General features: G+C 42.1%; 2 protein-coding genes across 3 annotated transcripts; one reads left to right on the top strand and one right to left on the bottom strand.

The window, feature by feature from the left end:
• The first annotated feature begins 1013 nt into the window (after positions 1-1013).
• clgn (calmegin) lies at positions 1014-10509 on the top strand. The gene is made up of 15 exons (XM_026169847.1): positions 1014-1251; positions 3840-4097; positions 4203-4276; positions 4484-4542; positions 5370-5511; positions 5593-5674; positions 5817-6009; positions 6150-6339; positions 6713-6826; positions 6917-7073; positions 7340-7555; positions 7669-7785; positions 7877-8009; positions 8103-8239; positions 9171-10509. Exons 2-15 carry the CDS (start codon positions 3840-3842, stop codon positions 9243-9245), a joined length of 1947 nt encoding a protein of 648 aa, XP_026025632.1. The 5' UTR covers positions 1014-1251; the 3' UTR covers positions 9246-10509.
• A 1203-nt stretch (positions 10510-11712) lies between these two features.
• Positions 11713-18728, bottom strand: scoca (short coiled-coil protein a). 2 transcript variants are annotated; one of them, XM_026169848.1, is made up of 4 exons: positions 18520-18728; positions 14212-14283; positions 14013-14093; positions 11713-13348 (listed from the first exon to the last, which is right to left on the bottom strand). In XM_026169848.1, the coding sequence occupies exons 1-4, from the start codon at positions 18581-18583 to the stop codon at positions 13206-13208; spliced, it is 360 nt and encodes a 119-aa protein (XP_026025633.1). In that variant the 5' UTR covers positions 18584-18728; the 3' UTR covers positions 11713-13205. The 2 variants fall into 2 exon arrangements, with proteins under 2 accessions (XP_026025633.1, XP_026025634.1); XM_026169849.1 differs by lacking the exon at positions 18520-18728 and adding an exon at positions 16340-16466.
• Positions 18729-19318: the final 590 nt, after the last annotated feature.

Below are 19318 nucleotides of genomic sequence, written 5' to 3'. Positions count from 1 at the left end.
TATTTGATAGAAATGTCTGTGAAGGTTCTCAGTCATCCAGGTGAGAGTCCTCTTTTCCTCATGCCTGGCAGCTCCATCTTCAATGCCCTCCTCTGCACAAGTCCAAACTATCCCAGCCTGCCTCTTTAGCTTTGTCTGTTAACTGCTCCAAAACTGACTTCTCCCTCTGATGTACTCATTTCTGATCTTGTCCATCCTAGAGGCTCACAATGAAAATTTTAGCATGTTTAACTCCACCTCCAGCTCGGCTTCCTGTCTTTTTATCAGGACCACCTTCACAGCAGGTCTCATACCATCATGAAAGCCTTCACTTTCATTCTTGCTACTGTCTTTCTACCACAAATCATCACTAACACGTGTCTAAATCCCCTCTACCTGCACTTTCTTCTTCATGTGTTGCTTTGGATGGTTGACTCCAGGAATCAAAATACTTTATTCATTCAAGAGGAAATTATGTTATATGTCATATTTAAAATAATCTACCTTCACTAGCTTTGGTTTCTTCTGTCTTCACCATTAGGTCTGCCTCCCTGTTCTAGTCTTGGTTTTTCCGATTTTCATTCTTCTTCACTCCAGAGAATACCTCCACCCTTTCAGACTCTCTTCTAACTCCTCCCTACTCTCAGGTCACAGTTTAATCTGCAAATCATAGTTCATGGAGACTCCTCCTTCACATCATCTGTTAGCTTGACCTTTACCCTGACAGACAAGAAAGAGCTCTGAACTTGTTTATTTTACTTTTTTCTCTAAATTTTGTATTAATAAATGTATTATTTAGAGAAATGTATTTTTCTCTAAATAATGTCATTAAGCTTTTTCATTTGTGTAATTTGTAAGCTATTTTTATTTATATATGTATTCATTTACATTTTTTTTTAAATATTCAATATTCAAGATTTGTTTAGTTATGTGTTTAATGCTGAGTGTTCCTTTTCAGTCATTTCATACTTATGAATACCGCTATGCTCTTAATTTCTGCGGTGCCTGAATGCACCCTTTACGCTTCCAGCCACCCTGGTGCGCATGCTCAGTCGCAAAGGAACCTGTCCTCAGCGGCGCACCGTTATCCGGGCCGAGCTGTCATCCACGGTCCATCTCCTCCAGCAGATAACCGTGCTCTCCTCGACTGTATCCTAGTAGTATTCAGCGGGCTCACCCCACATAACTCTTCCCGTGTTTTTGCGTGGAGAAGCAGTTTTCATCGACGGAGTTTTTTTTTTCTTTTCTCCGTGATATCCAGAAGGCGCAAAGGTTTGTTTGCGCTCATTCAATCTCTCTCCATCCTCCCTGTGCGACATCACTGCTAATGTAGCCAGCTAACCGTTGCTGTTCATTCATTTCTGCAACCGAAGAATGCGATATTCGGCGGCCTTTTGCTTTCAAATTAATTATTAGCATCTTTTAATTTAAACACCAGTGTGTGTTGAATTACCGGGCTCCTGGTACGAGCCCGTTAGTTTATTTCTGGCTGAGCTTATCTTGTGCTAACGTTTGCCGTTTGTGACTGGCGCGCTAACGTCAGCTAGCCGAGCAGCTCCTGCAGCCAGAGCCGCTCTCTGAAAGAGCCTGGACGTTGCTGTGTTTGGTGGCAGCCATGTTAGCGCCTCTGACCTTTTATTTTTTTAGTTTTTTTTTTTTATTCCTATTGTGTAAACGTGTGTTATGACAATGGTTATAAATGGAAAAATGTCACATTGGCGCTGTTTAGAGTCAACCAGATGCTGATAAGGCATATAGCCCCTGCACACTTCAGCAGGAGGACTGAAGCGTGACTGTGGGGTAAAGATAATGACAGCTGTTGAGTACTAGATTATGTCCAGTAATAAATCTGTTTGCTAAAGGGGGAGTTACCTGCATAACTGATAGACTGACACCAGGTAAGATATGGTCGATGTGTCCTTGCAGAGTATTAGCATGACAGGCCAAGTTGAGACACCTGAAGCCTAAAACCCCAAACCATAGACAGAATAAAAGATGGGTGTAGCTCCTTGGTTTGAAAAGGGAAGCCAGTGGGGAAGTGGCTTACCTAGTGGTGCTCCAATCCAAATTTTTCCAGTTCCAAGATAAATAACTAGACCTCACATGTCTGCAGATAGGGTTTGATCTAATTGAGCGTTGATCTAATGCCAGTATTTGATTGTGCTGTATTTCTCATTGTGTGAAGGAAACTAGGAATCATTCTCTCGGTGCTAAGGCAACATCAAGCTCAACTTAACTCTGATATACTGACGTTTTAAAATAAACTTAGGAACATTCATACAAGATTTTATAATTTGCTAATAAAAGCTGATAATTTAGTTTAGAAATTGACTCCTTTTATTTCAGTGAGAAGAATAATGCATGACATCAGGCGCAACACAAACAATATATATTTTTTAAAATGTATTGGTAGTTTTCCATTTCTTTTCTGTCTGAGACCTTTTACTGTTCAGCTGAAATTGTGCATCGAGTGTTTCACAACAAGTCACAACAGTGGAACCAGTGTCCTCCTAGCTTCTACCAAATATAATGTCTCTCTGAACAAATGTACAGAGGTATAGTAAACAAATGAGTCTTTGCTGAGCTTCTTGATCCTGGTACCACAGTTTCTAGTTGAATAAAAAATATATTCAAACATGAAGAAAATCAGTTGATGTTGAAGGTGTGAAATACCTCCAGACTGCTGAACCTTTGCTGTTAACTTCCCCCAGTCTAAATTAGCTCTTCAGCATAAATACAGGACATAGAACTGGGCTGTTTATGGGCTGTTTGTTGCGGATATCCCATCCAGCTTTTTGAGTGAGGATCTGGGCCATATCTTTGGTGCATTCCTATTCAATTTAATTATTTTTACCATAAGCCTGATCAGTTGCTCAGGCAGAATAAACTAATTTATTCTGCTATATTTTCAGTTTACTCGTTAACTCAACGTTCATTAAACATCACACCTTTAACCAGACTAGCGCACTTCAACCAGGCATTAGCATCTCCACATGGCTGTCACAACAGGGGAAGATGAAACCGTGATAAAACAGAATGGTTACACCCCATCAAACTTACCTGATTTTTAAATGTTGAGCTCTCTTTCAAACTGAGCTTCGCTTTCAGTCCAAAGATGCAAACACATGAGCAACAGCACAATGCCTTTAAAGATAAGACAGCTTTTTCATTATGCTGCTCTTTCATCATCTCTCCCTTATGTTCATCACAATCCTTTTGATCCTCCTGCACTCTGTTGTTAGCAAACAGAACAACACCAGTTTGGGAATTAAACTTAATTAGGAATTAAGGGAAAGCATGCCGCTGTGCTGTCTCCAGTGATGCTTTTCATTTCCTGCTGCTCGCAACAAGAGCGAGCGGGTGTGGGCTGATCAATGGGAGGTTATTGAAGCTGATGTTCAGCATGCTAAATCGCCACCGTTTAGATTTCAAATGCGTATTCATACTGTGCATGTGCTGCAAAAAATAAGAAAGATATTAAAAGATGTGTAGTGAAGTAGAGGTGTTGCTCCTAAGGCGTTTCTTCTGGTGGAAAAACACAGCAGAAAATGTGCAGATTTTTTATTTTAAGAGTCATGATCTGAAGATACACGTCCCTGATCTTGTAGGATTGTGTCCTAATGTAACCTCCATGTCTGTAGTTTTTTTTTTTTTTTTCCCCTCTAACCCTCACCCACTTGTCTCTCCTCTATTTTTATCCCTGACACGACACACACACACTCCCCGTTGTTCTCCATAAATAAAATCCATCTCACTCACACCTGCCTCTTCTTCCCATCCCCCTCCCGCACCCTTTTTTACTCTGGCTCTAACACCATGCACATCACTTATCTCACACTTCTGTAACCCTCCTGCTACAGATGAAATTGGAAAAAGGCTGGACGTGGCTCCTGCTGCTGCTTCTATCCACCCTGGCTGTGGCAGCTGTGGTGGCCCACGAGAAGCAGTCGGAGGCCGATGTTTCAGACGTCGTCGTTGACGACGACGATGATGACATGGGCTTAGATGAGGAAGAGTTAAAGGTCCTGATGGCGGAGGATGAGAGCGAGCAGGTTAAAGAGACGCACAGCAAGAGCACAGCCAGCGAGAAGGACACTGACTCCAATGTCTCCTTCCAGGTCTGGAGCAGAGCAAAAAATCAGGAAATCTAGTAAAATGAATTGAATCAGAAGATTATTTGATGGCTGCAAAGCCTCTTATTGTATCCTTTATTATATCACCAGGTAACATACAGGACTCCTGTTCCCACTGGAGATGTGTACTTTGCAGAGACATTTGATGATGGTTCACTGGACAGGTATTGTTTAACACACAAACTTCCAAAATACAGCCCAAACTTATTATATGGTCTCCCACAGAGATTTAGCGGATCAAAGAGTGTTGTGTGTGTGTGTGTGTGTGTGTGTGTGTGTGTGTGTGTGTGTGTGTGTGTGTGTGTGTGTGTGTGTGTGTGTGTGTGTGTGTGTTTGTTTCAGTGTTTGTTTCATGATGTTGATCTCCACAGATGGCAGCTGTCAAAAACAGTGAAGGAGGACGCGGATGGTGACGTCGCCAAATATGACGGTTTGTTGCTGTTCTCTTCCTCCTATTCAAGATGCGTGTGGGCGTTTTCCTCACATCACGTATTCCTCATACATGATTCCATTGTTTGAAAGGTCTGAAAATCGTATTTTAAGTTGCATTAAATTCAAAGTAACGCAAGTATATTGAAAGTACTAAACAAAACTATCAATTAAGCCTATAACAATCAAAGCAAACCACGCTTTAAGTCAGGCTCATTGTAACATATGTAAGCGCTCAAATTAGTACCTAAACCAGCCTTTTCTCTCATAGCCAACAGGGGGCGACTTCAGTGGTTCCAAAAGGAAATCCGACTCCTCTGGGTTCTGCGTTTAGTTCTACTTCGATCTTGTCATATCGGCAAAATGGCAAAAATGCTTGATTCTTCACAACAAATTTTCTAACCAATGGGACTGGTTGGCAGTTTTTAAATAACTGACTGAAAATTCGCTCAGTCAGTTATTAAATGTAACTTCTTAAAACCTGCAGAAATTATGCTTTTAAATGATGATGATATTTATAATAGTTGGTCTAACTTGTATAGTATTGGCCACCTTTTCTTTCTGGTGCTAATTGTACTTCATTTGGCAACATAACTGCTGCAGCATGAGGTTACAATACCTGAGCCAGAAACTGGTCCTCTTAAAGCTGTCTGACACACAGTGAGCACCACCACACATCCCAAAAAGTAGGCTTTTATGAAAAACGTTACCATATAACCCACAGGACTAAAAGCTGTGGCAGTAAAAATAAAACTCAGACTTGTTCAAAAGAGAGAATCGTCCATAATAATAAGTGTTACTGTCCATTTACCGTGTCTGTGGCTGCAGGGAAGTGGGCTGTGGAGCAGCTGAAGGAGAACAAGGTTCCAGGAGACCAGGGCCTGGTGCTGAAGTCCCGGGCTAAACACCACGCCATTTCTGCAATGCTGGACAAACCCTTTGTGTTCAAGGATGAACCTCTGGTCATTCAGTGAGTTCACACTTTGTCCCTCGTTATGTAGAGAAGTCGCAACCTGGACCCATTAAACAGTTTTGTTATGTGGCGTCGTAGGTATGAAGTTAATTTCCAAGATGGTATCGACTGTGGTGGAGCATACATCAAACTGCTTTCCGACACTGGCAGTCTCAACCTGGTTTGTATACATGTTTTATAATCCACCATAATTAGCAAAACCTCCAGATTTCTGTGCTGTAATCTGATATTTGTGGTAGAATTGGGTGAATTTCTCTAATCCACCAAATGCTTAAGTATTTTTTTTCTGTTCTGCACTACAGGAGCAGTTCCATGACCGTACACCCTACACCATCATGTTTGGACCGGACAAATGTGGCGAGGACTACAAGCTGCACTTCATCTTCCGCCACAAGAATCCTCTGAACAGAGACATGGAGGAGAAGCACGCAAAGAGAGCCGACGTCGACCTCAAGAAATTCTACACTGACAAGAAGACTCACCTCTACACGCTGCGTATGTAGCTAATTTGAAGACATTTAGCACTCAGTGTTGTTTTGTAGAATGATCTCATTTTGGAGTAAGACTCAGATTTCATCAGATGACATTAAAATCCACTCTACTCTTCTACTTTGGTCACTTCTGTCTGGCATCAGTCCTGAACCCGGACAACAGCTACGAGCTGTTTATCGATCAGTCGAGCGTGAGCCGTGGCAACCTGTTGGAGGACATGGTGCCTCCGGTCAACCCACCCAAAGAGATAGACGACCCAAATGACTCCAAGCCAGACGACTGGGACGAGAGGGCCAAGATTCCCGACCCAGAGGCTGTGAAGCCCGATGACTGGTGACTATAGTCTCCATACTAGTGTACAGAATGACACACAAGTTGAGGCTAGAACTGATGAGCGAAAATGTTCAGTTATTCTCAGTCTGGCTATCTGTCAGAACAACACCATCTACAATTGACAGGCAGAAAACTCTTCCTTGCTCTTATTTTGAAAGTTCAGTTCTGTCCATTTTGTTCATTGGTCTCTGTCTTTGCAGCTAAGCTTGGACAAACTATTTTGTTGTTCTTTAAACCACATCTTTGATATATATTGTGTGTCAACATTAGGAGTACAGCGGAGGTCATCAGATGGGGTCTTTATTGGGTAAAAGAGCTGAAATGTAAAAGCATATTAGCAAATAACAAACCCTGCTGTATGTGTGTAACAAAGGGATGAGGATGCACCTGCAAAGATCGAAGACCCTGATGCACTGAAGCCTGAGGGCTGGTTGGATGATGAGTCGGAGTTTGTCCCTGACCCCAATGCAGAGAAACCAGAAGATTGGTAAACAAACTCTTTCACCGTGGTCTTACAGTCATGCTAACTGGAATGAGGAATGGTTCAGGGTGACAGCTTGTCGCTGTGTTTCCTTAGGGACGAGGAGATGGATGGAGAATGGGAGGCGCCGCAGATCCCTAACCCAGCCTGTGAGACGGCTCCTGGCTGCGGGGTGTGGAAGCGTCCCATGATCAACAATCCTCAGTACAAGGGCAAGTGGAAAGCCCCCCTGGTGGACAATCCTAACTATCAGGTAACTATTGTTCTGTGGTTTTATACACATAACTTAAATTTATGTCACAGTGTCCACCAAGTTGCCCCTGCACGGCTGGTACTTTACGATTTTCATAGTTTTTTAAAATTAATTTATTATTTTTTATCTCTAGACAAAAGCTAAAACCGTGATGTTTGCTAATGTGTATTATTAGTACATCTTATCAGCAAAACAGCATTGGCCAGTATATTTGTATTTGTGGTTCCTTCTGACTGTATCCTCCATGCTTTGTGTTGTCTCCTAAGGGAGTGTGGAAGCCTCGTAAGATCCTTAACCCGGACTATTTTGAGGACCTCCAGCCGTTCAGGATGACACCATTCAAGGCTCTGGGACTGGAGCTGTGGTCCATGACCTCAGATATCTACTTTGACAACTTTATTATCACCTCTCACAAGGAGGTTGCTGACCGCTGGGCGTCTGACAGTTGGGGGCTGAAGAAACTGGTGGCCAGTGCTAACGAGGTCAGGAGCACGTGTGCGGGGTTGCTGTGTGCGTGTGACGTACCACAGAGCTGTCACGTTTCTGTGCAGAAGTTCTCACGGTTTACTCTTTGTCTCTCCCTCCATCTCAACAGCCAGGGATTTTTGCTCAGCTGATGATGGCAGCAGAGGAGCGGCCGTGGCTCTGGGTGATCTACATACTGACAGTAGGCCTGCCTGTGGGACTGCTCGTGCTCTTCTGCTGGCCAAAGGTACTAAGACCCTGCTAAACATTAATTTAGACTTCAGATCATAGGCGCAGCTTCCTGACTTTTGCTGTGATGTCTCGTATTTGCATCCCAGAAATCGGATGATGACTACGTGTACAAAAAGGTGGATCCGCCCAAGGCTGATGTGGAAGAGGAGGAAGAAGAGGAGGAGGAGGAAGAGGAGGAAGACAAAGGAGCTGAAGCTACAGAAGCAGCACCAGCTGCAGGTGACACACATTCACCTACATTTATACTGCACTGTTCTGGATCATATTTTCTCCCCTTACTGTCCTCTTTGTTTTTTTTCCCTAATGCAACAGAAGAAGCCGAGGAGGATGCAGAAGCAGGAGGGGACAATGTAGAGGGTGACGATGATGAAGAGGAGGAGGAGGAGGAAGAAGACGAGGAGGAAGGAGAAGACGAAAGCAAAGCTCCAGGGAGAACATTAGAAGATGAGGTTGGTGTCATCTGTTCAACAGGGGGAAATGATAAAAAATTAACAACTGTGCAGTCAGGGAACTTCTCAAGTCTTTGACATATTTTCTTTCTATTTACCACCAGAAGAGGATAAAATGAAACTATCAAGATGTGACTTAAGTTTAGCTTTAATTTAAGGGGTTGAACAGAAACAGTTGCTTAAATTGTGGAGGTATTACAGCCATTAATGCAGTGACTGTTTTGATTTGTCTCACTGTGCTGCTAAAAGCCCAAACTCACTCTCTGTTTACAAGATGACTGAAATGAGATCAAAATATGTTTTTAGAGAAAGTAGATCCAACAGATTTTCCGTAGCTGAACTGGTGGAAGCTTGCCTCTGGATCACTCAGGGTCTCTCAGCCTGTCTCCACGTTTGTTATTGGCACACTCGAGTCTGCTGCTGTCTGGGGCTCTCTTTATCCTGCAGTAGAGGTGGGCCGGTAGTCCAAAGCATCCCTTAATGAGGGGCTAATGTCCTCGCTCAGAGCGGTGCAAGCAGCAGTAACCCTAAGGGGGCAAAATATGAAAATCCAAACAGCCTCAAACTCCAAACTTCACTTCAGCTGACAGCGATACATCTGACAGGTTTTTTATTTTTTAGCTACACAAAGAACAGAGATTTTGATACAGTACACATCACCTGTTTCTTCACCTTTTAACCAAATAAAACTCGACATTGCTGCAGAATTGTAACACAGCCACTAGAATAAAACTTTAATCTTACAGGTCACTTGGGAACTGTCGTTTGCGTTTGCAAGACGGGCTTTATGGTCAAAACTGCCCAATAACTCTCAACCTGACATGTCCCCAACACCTCATAAAGCTTTTAACATTTTAATAACGTGTCAGCTGCACGAGTGCTGTGGTACAGCTCCAGCATCAAAGCTGACGCTTCGCTTTCTGTCTCGCAGATGAAGGATGAAGGAGACGTTGCCGAAGAGAGCCACAAACAAGCAGTGAGAAAGAGGAGGGTACGGAAAGACTGAGGAGGCAAACGTCATGCCCGCTGTCTCCTTTCTGCCCCAACGGGGAAGAGGTGGAAGGGTCGTCTCTGCCGCCGCCGCTGCTCCCTCCTCCCTGAGCGGAGCAGCATGCATTTCCTTTAACTGGTAGCCTGCTCTCACCCCACCGGCTGCCCCATCCACTCCTCCTCCTCATCCACTCACCCCCACCACATCCTGTACCATCCCCTCGTCTTGTTTCTCCCTCTTCCCATCTACTCAGATAAGCTCCCCAGAGAGTCTGTGCATTTAGCTGTTTACCCTCCTCCTCCTCCTCCATCCACTTTTCTTCATCCTTCTCTCCTTCTATAAGCCATCGCTGTCGAAACGCCTGTCAGCCCTAAAATGAAAAAGGCCCCGCCTCTCCTCCACCACAGTTCCTGCTCGCCGTGTTTCTTCTGCCATCATATCCTCTCCTCTCGGAGCAGCAGAGAGCGCCTGTGCGTTGTTCGTCCCATTTTTACCGCATATCGTAGGGGCTACTTCTCTCAAGTTAGACTCCATTCTCTCAGTGTCCTTTTTCTTTTTTTAAGAACGTGTTCAAGGACACCGTTTGGCAGATTTTCTAAATGTTCGGGTTTCAAGAGCAGGAGAGGATGCCGGGCTGTGAGGAAGGCTGTGTGAGATGTTACTACAGCTTCAGGACAGACAAATTCGTCTCAGCTTAGGGTTAAAGATTACCTCTTCTAAAAAATAAAAAAAATGATATGTTTAGATTTCAGCTAGTTTGTAATGAGCATTAGTTCCTTTCATGTGTGTTTTATACTAAGTTATAGCATTTAAGAACTGAGGATTAGCACTGGTTACCATATTTATTGTTTTTGGTTGTAATTTCTTTTGCAGTACAGATAAATTTAATATTGCAGTGTTTTAAATGACTCGAGGCAGATTTCCTGAAACTAAAAGCCTCTGACGTGCTTACTTTGAGCCAAGGTCTGAAATCAAAGTGAAACTTCAGCGCTTTGAGCAAAAATAAGTACAGTTCAAGTCTCGGCCATCAGTTGGAAGACAGAACAAAAAGCCGTGAGGACGTGTCTCATTCAGCAGTGCTTTCCCAGAATCTATCCCGGCTAGCCGGAGGTCAGATCTAGTTTGCAGCCTGGGGAAGAAGTTGACGCTCGTTTGTTTTCTATTACTGTCTCAAGCTTTTTGTAGTTCACCTTCTCGCCACACACTGGCAGATATCCCTGTTTACATTTGTTTGCAAATTGTACATTGCTCTTGAAAATAAACTTATTTAATAAGAAAACTTATTCTGGGATTTATTCAGACCGGACAAAGATGCACACACCCTCTGTAAACACTTTTATGATGACTTTATGGACTTCAACAGTTTAGAAATGAATGGTCCCCATTAAAGTCAAAAATAATGATAAAGCAGGGTATGCTTTAGAGGAGGCCTCACTCATCATCTCTGGTTTAAAGCTGTCAATGAATATTAGGAATTTGATTATACAATTTGCGTAAATAATTGATTATGGAGACAGGAGCACAGAATGCAAGGCTGGATTTTTCAGACGTGCTGTTGGGGTCGATGGAGTGCTGTGTATACAGTGTGTTAAAGTCAGAACAGCTGATGGGCGGGGGACTAGGTCAAGCTCTCTAAGCTCAAACAAATGCTGATGGTGGACACACTCATTTTGTGGCTTTAATATCCCTGTGGTACTTTTTTTTCTTTTTTTTTTTTTTAATTTAAATGGCAAACCAAAGAAAAATCATACCCCACCAGTTTTAATCACTGGACAGGTTAGAATCCAGCTGGAGGCCTGTGGAAAATGTGGAGTGCAGAGATTTAGAACTTTTAACTGTATTCTTATAAACTTTATAAATTTCATAAACCTAATAGTTGTTCTTGTCTTTCTGTGAAATAACAAAAACATTGTTTTATAAATGCACAACAGTCGAACGAGTATCAGGGTCACTTCAGGAAAAACAATCATTTTGAGAATAAAGTTGAGATTAAAGCCTTCTATAAAATGCCTGTGTAGATGAGTCAGTGAAATTTTACTTCAGAATCTGTTTTAATTACAAGGAAACGATTTCTCTTTTAGAACACGAACGCAATGCGGCGATAAGGACGTCGAAGAGATGGTGCAGAAAGCTGCATCTGCTCAGACGGGAAAGAGAAAACACAAACTTGGAGTCCCGTCAGTCTGAGCCATGAACTACCTGGGCAATAAACTTTTTCTGTAATTTTATAGATTTATCATATTAAAAAAAAAACACCGAGACATAATGCTGAAGTTGTTCCTTTTTCTTATATTAAGACGTCTCAGGGGTTAAATCTTTAGTTAAGTGTGTGTAGCTCATGATGTCAAATGATTTTTACATCCCTGCTCTACAGTCTGAGAAACACAGCACCAACCAATGGGGGGGGTGCCACAGTGGGTATGTCCAGCTTTCATTTACAGACTTCAGGTTGTACAGGTGACCAAAATAACCAGCGAGAGGCTCGATCTCAGGATTTTATTAAAACAGAATTTAAAGGCAAAGGTGCAGAACGTCTACATACAGGATGACACGAGGACGTGTGCAGGCAGGGCACAGGCAGCATGCTGGAAACAAATTAAAATCCTACTGTACAACTGTACAAAATAACATCAATAAATTACACCATGTACAGCACTCACTGCCTCCCTTCGCCTTCCTAATTCCTTACTTTACAAAAAGCACATTACTGTTTAGGATAATTGGGAAAATTCATTTTAAAAGCTAATTAAATCCTCGCTCAAAGTAAATTTCACCTGGCCCCTCCCCTCCACGTCCCTTTTTATCTGAAGAAGACGACAATGTGCACACCCTCCCCCCTCCGAGTACATCAACTCATCTTACGATCAAACCCATCTTGCAGGCCTGGATTAATGGATCGATAACACTCCAGGCCTCTTTGCAGCTTTTTGCTCCTGCAGTTAAAGGGGAAGGCAGGGAACAGATGCAACTTTTAGAGTATTTATCCCGTGGCTTTTGGAATTATTTGGACCAAACACGCACTATTAAGTTCACAGGTCTGCAAAAACACAGAAAATCCGACTTGAGTGATGATAATAAAGACAAAATCTGGTACAGAGTGCAAGTTTACAAGACTTTTAGTATCTGTGCTTTTATTTATATTGCTAACAAGCTTTCAAAGGTATCTGCACATCCTGGATCCACCTACTCTTGATTTAAAAAAGTTCTTGGTAACTTTATACAGTCTGGTTTTCAGTGATTATTGATTTATTGACATCTCAGTAGATATGCTAATCGGCCAAACAAACAAACAAAAAAACATACATAAACAAATATCACTCAAACATGCCAAATACACTCTGCATAATACTGTTCAGCTTGCCAGCTTTTAAGTGGAGGAACACAGTCGTGCTTTACAGAGACAAGGTGACATCCAAGACCTGAACAGATCCAGCTGTCGTACAAAATACTTTACCAAAAATAAATAAATTAAACCAGTGCTGATAATGAGGTTCATGGTCAAAGAGGATCTGTAATATCTGTGGTTTGTTTTGGGGTCGCCTTTAAACAGAACACGTCAAAGGCGGGACATTCGCAGGAAATCAGAACCGGCCTCAAACAGAAACACAGCTTTGTTTTGTTTTGTTTTTACACATATCGGATTGACAGCGAGCATTAGGGACAAACTTGAGGTAAGAAGACCCTCAACCTCTTAATTTACTGTTATTGAGTTAAAGGGGTGACATCTACTTTGTAGTGTTTAGAGGAAGCTGATGAAAAACAGCCCTGGTCCAAATGAAATTATATACACATATTTCTTACATCTATAAGTCCGTTTATGGGGTTATTTGATATTTATTTTGTTAGTTTTGACTCGGGTAAGTGGTTAAAGAAACTCCCATATCTGCTGAGGAAACAAACCCCTCTCCACGTCTCCATGATGGGTTTCCTCTCCCAGCTGCTGGCCCAGGACTCCAGCTTTTTACTGAGGGTAACTCACTTCCTCTTGCTCTTGGTGTCGGTGGTCTGGAAGACGCTCGAGGCCGACATGAGGTTCTCAATGTACTGACCGAGGACCTGGTTCTCAGACTTTAGCTTCAGGTTCTCCTCTTTGACTGCATCGACTCGTGCTGACAGGTCTGGGACAAAAAAGGAAATGGGCAGCTAAAAGGCATACTCTTCCCCATTAGGTCCCCTTTCTTAGCATTTACTGACCCCCTGTACAATTTTTGTCACACAAATTATCACTTAATTATTAGTATTTAGTAGATTCGCATTTATCCATCCATGTTGTAAATGGGCCTGGGTCACTCAGGAAGCTGTCTAAGCAGACATGCCCAGACCCATCTTAAAGCTTTAGATGTAGAAATTTACCAGAATACACACTGAAAGATCAACATGTGACTTATGTAAATTATTTCTGTATTTTTTCCTCTATGAGGATTTTTTTTAAAAACCCAAACCAGTTTTTTACTTATCAAAATCTGCATTTAATGCTTTACAGCTCATGCAGTAAGAAAGAATACGTAAAAGGAGAAAAGGCAGCTGCACAGAGAGAAACGTCCAGCGTGTTAAATCAGAAACATGTGATTTTTGGGGGTTTTATTGAATCTGTTTTAGGGAACAAACGCAGGATGTACATACAAAAAAAGGCCCTCGGATATCAGAGGAAGTTTCCAGATATAAAACCAGAAAATGTGCAGCGTGTTGTATCATTTTAGAGTGTTTCATCCATGAGGTCATTGTTCCCGTCTGGTAAAATTTAATTTGTGTGTTAAGAGGGTTTGTTTTTGTTTTTTTTACCTTCCAGTGTGTGCTGAAGTTCCAAAACCTGATTTATCAACCTCGTCTTCTCCTCAACTTCCACCTGATTCTCCATGTCTCCTGAAATAACAACAATACACGTCAGCATCATTATTATCATATTATTATTAGTAGTAGTAGTAGTAGTAGTATTTCTACATAAGCTAACCCTGAGGGAGACTGTTTCACCCACACGTACCATCTATGTCGCAGTTCATGGTGATAAGCTCGTTCTCCTGTTTGGTATACAGGGCTGCAGATCCACCATCCACTGTGAGACAAAGAAAAGCGCCGTTATAGCTGTGAGTTGTAACATGGAGTTTATATTTAAGAGGCACTGTACAATCTCTCTCTCTTTTCATAAACAACAGTAAATATGGTGCCATCAGTGTTTACATTTTCATGTCAGTAGAGTTGGTGTGTCAGGCAGGGTGGCCTACTTACATTACAGAACACGCGGACAAGATTCATATGGGGAGGATATAATGGAAAGTCTATATAAGACAGTGATTTTAATTATTAGCAGAATCACTGAACATTACATTTTAGGTTGATTATTATATGCTCTACAGATGACACACTTCCAGCTGTAATGATTCCCCCTTTTGTTTACTCTCAGTCTTACTGCTGGGCAATATGTCCAAAAACTTGAATTTCATATCAGTGGATATCAGTGATCATTACAATATAAGACAAATTCCCTTCAAGTTTAAAGTCACAGTGCTGAAAAATATTGAAACTGCTTCTGGGTAGTTTTCTATATTGTCATAAATATCATTATCATAAATTTTCTTGAATTACTGTGACATAACTTTGAAGCTCTACTGCTCAGCTCCCTGGCACTTTGTTAGTTCATGTCTCCTGCCAACACGAGCTGAGGTATGAACCAGACCGAGACCTGTTCCATCCTGCAGTATAAAGCCAGGTTTATTCCAATCCTAAAGCACTGAAACTGGGTTACCACAGTAGATCATCTGTCTCCATCTCTCCCTATCCTTTTGTTTTTGGCCAGTAGTAGCAGAGAATCCACCAGCACCCTGTTGTCCAACAACACGGGAAGCTGCGTTTGTTGATTTGGCCAAGATTTTACGCGGGATGTCCTTCCTGTCACAATCCTCCCCATTTATCCAGGCTTGAGACCAACACTAGGAGCACTGGCTTGTGACCGGGTTGCACTCTTGTCAAGTTGCCTTTGTCTTAATAAACCTATTAATTTACTTATTACATAATTATAAAGAGCTCACTCATTTACTGATAGTCTGCAGAGATTAAGTGCCTTAACTGTTACAGTAATTCATGACTAATTCTAGACCAAACAGTGACACAAAAAGGATTTTTCTGAATAAGGATGACAGCATTTTTAACCTTCCTACACACTGAGTATGTACTCAGCTCATCCCTAAAATTATAATGAGTGCACCAGCAGCTGAAATAACAGTTACAGTTATTTTAATGCGGAGAATGCTTTATAAAGACTATCATAAGATATTTATTACTATTATTCTACTGTTATTATAAACTATAGAGAATTTGGGAAATTTTGATTCAAATTAAATGCACTGTATCAGTGATTTAACTGATCAACAAAGTAACTTTGATCGTTTGTGTGAATAGTGTAATTTTGTTTGGCTTGTTTGGATTTGGTAACCGTTACCGTGTCTGAGTGAGTGATGATAGCATGATGGGAGCACACACCGCACCCAGGCTGAGAGTGCTGTGGTCATACTGCATCAATAAAACGCGTGTTAGGAGCCAAATGCTGCTTTGGATAAAGGCGCTCATTAGTTCGCCGGTCTGCCGTCCAATAATCGAATCGATGCTGACACTGAAGCAACGATTAAGCAGCAATGAGCGCCAAAACATAGCATTTAGCTAAAAAACACATACAGATACACAAAGCTCCACCTCCTAGCACATCACGATTCCTACTCGAAGCCACGGCCGAAACATCGGACAAGGTGCTGGAGGCAGTTTTCCCCGACAACACAAGCCAAAACAGCACAAATGTGTCCGATAATGGGCGTAGATAGATTAGCTCCATAAGCTAACTAGCTCAGTGGCCAACCAAGCCAACGATTCTGAAACTTAATTTACTTTCAACACCAAAAACGTTTAAACGCGTCATAAGAAGAAACCAAACAAAACCACCTGGTCTGTCTGATATTTAAATTTTCGCTGACAAATAAAATTTACACCGTGGCACCGAGCGAAGAGCAGCTAACTGCTACAAGCAAATTGTTGGCTAGTTTTAAGTTCAGACAGAAATACGTCCCGAATTTTTATACTTCGAATTTAGGAACACAGCAGATGTAGGAGTATGAACTCACCTAAAGCAACAAAAAAAGTCTTCTCCGATTAGCGGAGTTACCCTTGCAAACAGACACACAGCTGTGATGATGATGACGAGGAGGAGGAGGATGACGATGACGGCTACATCGCTGTGTGTTACCACACCAACCGACAGGGGGAGCAACATACCACATGCATTACGCACCATCGGAGACTTTCTCTAAACTTCCGGTTTCGTGATGTAACAGAAATGTTGGATTTCGTGGGTTTTTATCATATTTTCATTTTTATTAAATATGTTGGAATTAGTTCTATTTTAGACTCGCAAAATACCTTTATGTGGGTTTGCCACAAGGCTACTAATCTACTTTACGGCACCTGCCATTTTGATTTCAGGCATGAAGCCAGCAGCAGCTGAGACTGTGCCCTTAACCAACCCAATCAGCATGCAGTCTAAGTATAATAAAATAAATTAATTAATAAAAAAGAAGACTCCCCCAACCAAAGTGTGGGGTTGTATATGTAGAGCCAGATGAAATATATTTTAGCCGTTTAGCTCTATTCAATAAGTGTTATGTCACGTGAGTCCCCTGAATTATACCCTGTTTCTTAACAATGAGATATGTCAGCTCTGAACACACACACACAAACACACACAGCTTTCCTAACAGATGCTCGTGCTTTTCCGTCTGGTAGAAACCCCAGCGCACGCACACACACACACACACACACACACACACACACACACACACACACACACACACACACACACACACATCTATGCACATCTACAGTTTTCTATGTGAATGCATGAATGAAGTGTTATCTGACCTGTGTGAGCATTATTACATGCCTGCATGTCTGTCTGTCTGTGTGTGGCACCCCTGTGGCCTCAGCTCCATATGCTGCTGCTTGTTAGCCAAACCCAAACCCTGTGGGGGCACTGCTGCCTCAGCCAACAGTTGTCTGAAGCCAGTTTACCCTGTATCCATCCTCCTGTGCGTTCCTTTCTGCTCTGTGGAGTGTGTGTGGCTTCCAAGGTCTTTATGAGTAGCATTCTAGGATTATTAGGTAATAGGAAACTGGGTCTTTAGAGGGGATTTGTAAGAGGAAACACAACACAACTAAGGTTTCCAGTTTGCATAATTGAGGGTGTATCTGCTTTCACTGGCAAGTGGGTAAAGACCACACAGACCACAGATTAAATTTAGGAAACCCTGAGATTCTTTGTGTGTCAGAACTGAATGTGAAAAGCAAGGGATGGATCTCACTGTGAAATTGCACACTCAGTGGCTAATGGCTTGTGATTACAAAATTTTCCATAACCAGAAGCTACAGACATCTTATATATTGTCTGTGATTTGACACAGGCAGCTGAGCAGCATCTAACTGGCTAAACTGTGTAACTGAACTGTAAGACAGCTGCTGATGTTGGTACCTTAATAGTAACACATATATTAACAAGACAATAACTGTTCAAATTAATTTAAAGTTTAATTAGTGCATCAACTTCCACAATAAGTGTTCCGGGCATTTCAAAGTCCGGGCTTCATAGCAGGAATTCACAAACCTGTTGATGATTCTGAAGGTGACTGCAGCCATCTTTATTTACAGTCTGTGGCGTCTACTCTTTTCTCTTTGCTTACATGCTGTTCTCGAGCTACTTACTTCAACTCTAAATAAAATATTATAGTTTGAGATTCATGTGTACATAGTGAAGATTAGTAACAATCGGAGAGTGTGAAATCCGAGAAGTAAAAAGGAGCCACACCCCAGCCAGTAATGCCACACACCCATATAAACACTGTGGTATTGTTTCTACCTTATAGCCCTTTGTGCAGTCACATGCTTGTAACATTAAAAACAACGGTCTCTGACCGTTTGCTCCAGGTAAAATAAATAAATAAATAAATAAATAAATAAATAAATAACAATAATAATCAGAACATAACCTCACCTGTAACCCAAAGAGCGCATGCTTTTGAACAATAAGCTGTTTTTTAAAGCAACTTTTTAGTTTTAAAACATAGAGCTGCACACTGGAATCAGTTTAATAGAGGGGGGTTAGCTCCTGTCTTAGTCTTGAGGCGACTATCTGTGTAAAACTGTGACTGACAGACCGACGTTTACAATCTGGTCGACTGGCTGCAGGCTAAAAGCTGTTTGTGCAAATAGAAATAAAGGACAGGTTAGGGCTAAATCTGAAGAAGTGGATTACCTGTATCGTCTGCCAGAGAGATGTTAGTGAACGTCCCATCATCCTCGTCCACTGTGGCCTCCATGGCCTGAGTTTGCTTTTCGTCCTCCACTTTTATTCCTTTCTTTCTTTGATTATCTCACAGAGTCGTGAATGTGTGTTGATCTTTCCGGGTTTTGTTAGTCTCCTTTTCTTCTTTCTGTTTGTCTGTTCTCCCCCTCTGGCTCTGCCTTCTCTCACACACACCTGCTGCCTTGAATTGCTTGCCACGGTTACCTGCTCTACCTGCCTGGCAGCTCCGGTTACGTGGCTGTCGTGGGAATGGGTCACCATGGCGACCATTTGACCAAAACACGAGACAGACTGCTCAAGCAATAAAGCTATCGGGGGTCAAAGTTTAAGCTCCTGTGAAATGGAGTAATGGCGAAGAGGCACATTTAAAGTATCTTCAAATTAGGATCGTGAGCCATGTGAGCACACTGCAGTCCCCAGCTCGGTGACTCGGGACAGTATGCTCCTCAGTTTTTATTTATTCATTCATTTATTTATTTACATGAGGTTTGAATTTGAAGGCTTCAGCTGACTTAAAATGACCGGAGAAATCTTTAACGACAAAGAGCAGTTTCCTCAAATCTGCGGTGCATCCTGCACTCTGGTGGCTGAAGCTTTGCACTGCAGCTCACTATCCACTGTCTGTGGACTAGAACAGGGGGGTCAAACTCATTGTAGTTCTTAGGAGACTTCCTGCGGGCCAGAGCCTGGATGAATTATCCTGTAGGCATTCAAGGCATGTTCCCAGGGGTCCATGTACAGTTAGAGG

The sequence above is a fragment of the Astatotilapia calliptera genome, chromosome 6 (assembly GCF_900246225.1).
Source record: "Astatotilapia calliptera chromosome 6, fAstCal1.2, whole genome shotgun sequence".
Lineage (NCBI taxonomy): Eukaryota > Metazoa > Chordata > Actinopteri > Cichliformes > Cichlidae > Astatotilapia > Astatotilapia calliptera.
Note: the sequence above shows the minus strand (reverse complement) of the source record. Positions and strands in the feature narration are given on the sequence as shown.

What these genes read in the sequence shown, in the direction of transcription:
- clgn (XM_026169847.1), top strand. Translation starts at nt 3,840, where the DNA reads ATGAAATTGGAAAAAGGCTGGACGTGGCTCCTGCTGCTGCTTCTATCC. An exon ending in GCTGTGAAGCCCGATGACTG is followed by an intron (nt 6,340 to 6,712) that starts GTGACTATAGTC and finishes TGTGTAACAAAG; the next exon opens with GGATGAGGATGCACCTGCAA. An exon ending in GGAGAACATTAGAAGATGAG is followed by an intron (nt 8,240 to 9,170) that starts GTTGGTGTCATC and finishes TCTGTCTCGCAG; the next exon opens with ATGAAGGATGAAGGAGACGT.
- scoca (XM_026169848.1), bottom strand. Translation starts at nt 18,583, where the DNA reads ATGGAGGCCACAGTGGACGAGGATGATGGGACGTTCACTAACATCTCT. An exon ending in CTCTCTGGCAGACGATACAG is followed by an intron (nt 14,284 to 18,519) that starts GTAATCCACTTC and finishes TTTGTCTCACAG; the next exon opens with TGGATGGTGGATCTGCAGCC. An exon ending in ACTTCAGCACACACTGGAAG is followed by an intron (nt 13,349 to 14,012) that starts GTAAAAAAAACA and finishes TTTTTGTCCCAG; the next exon opens with ACCTGTCAGCACGAGTCGAT.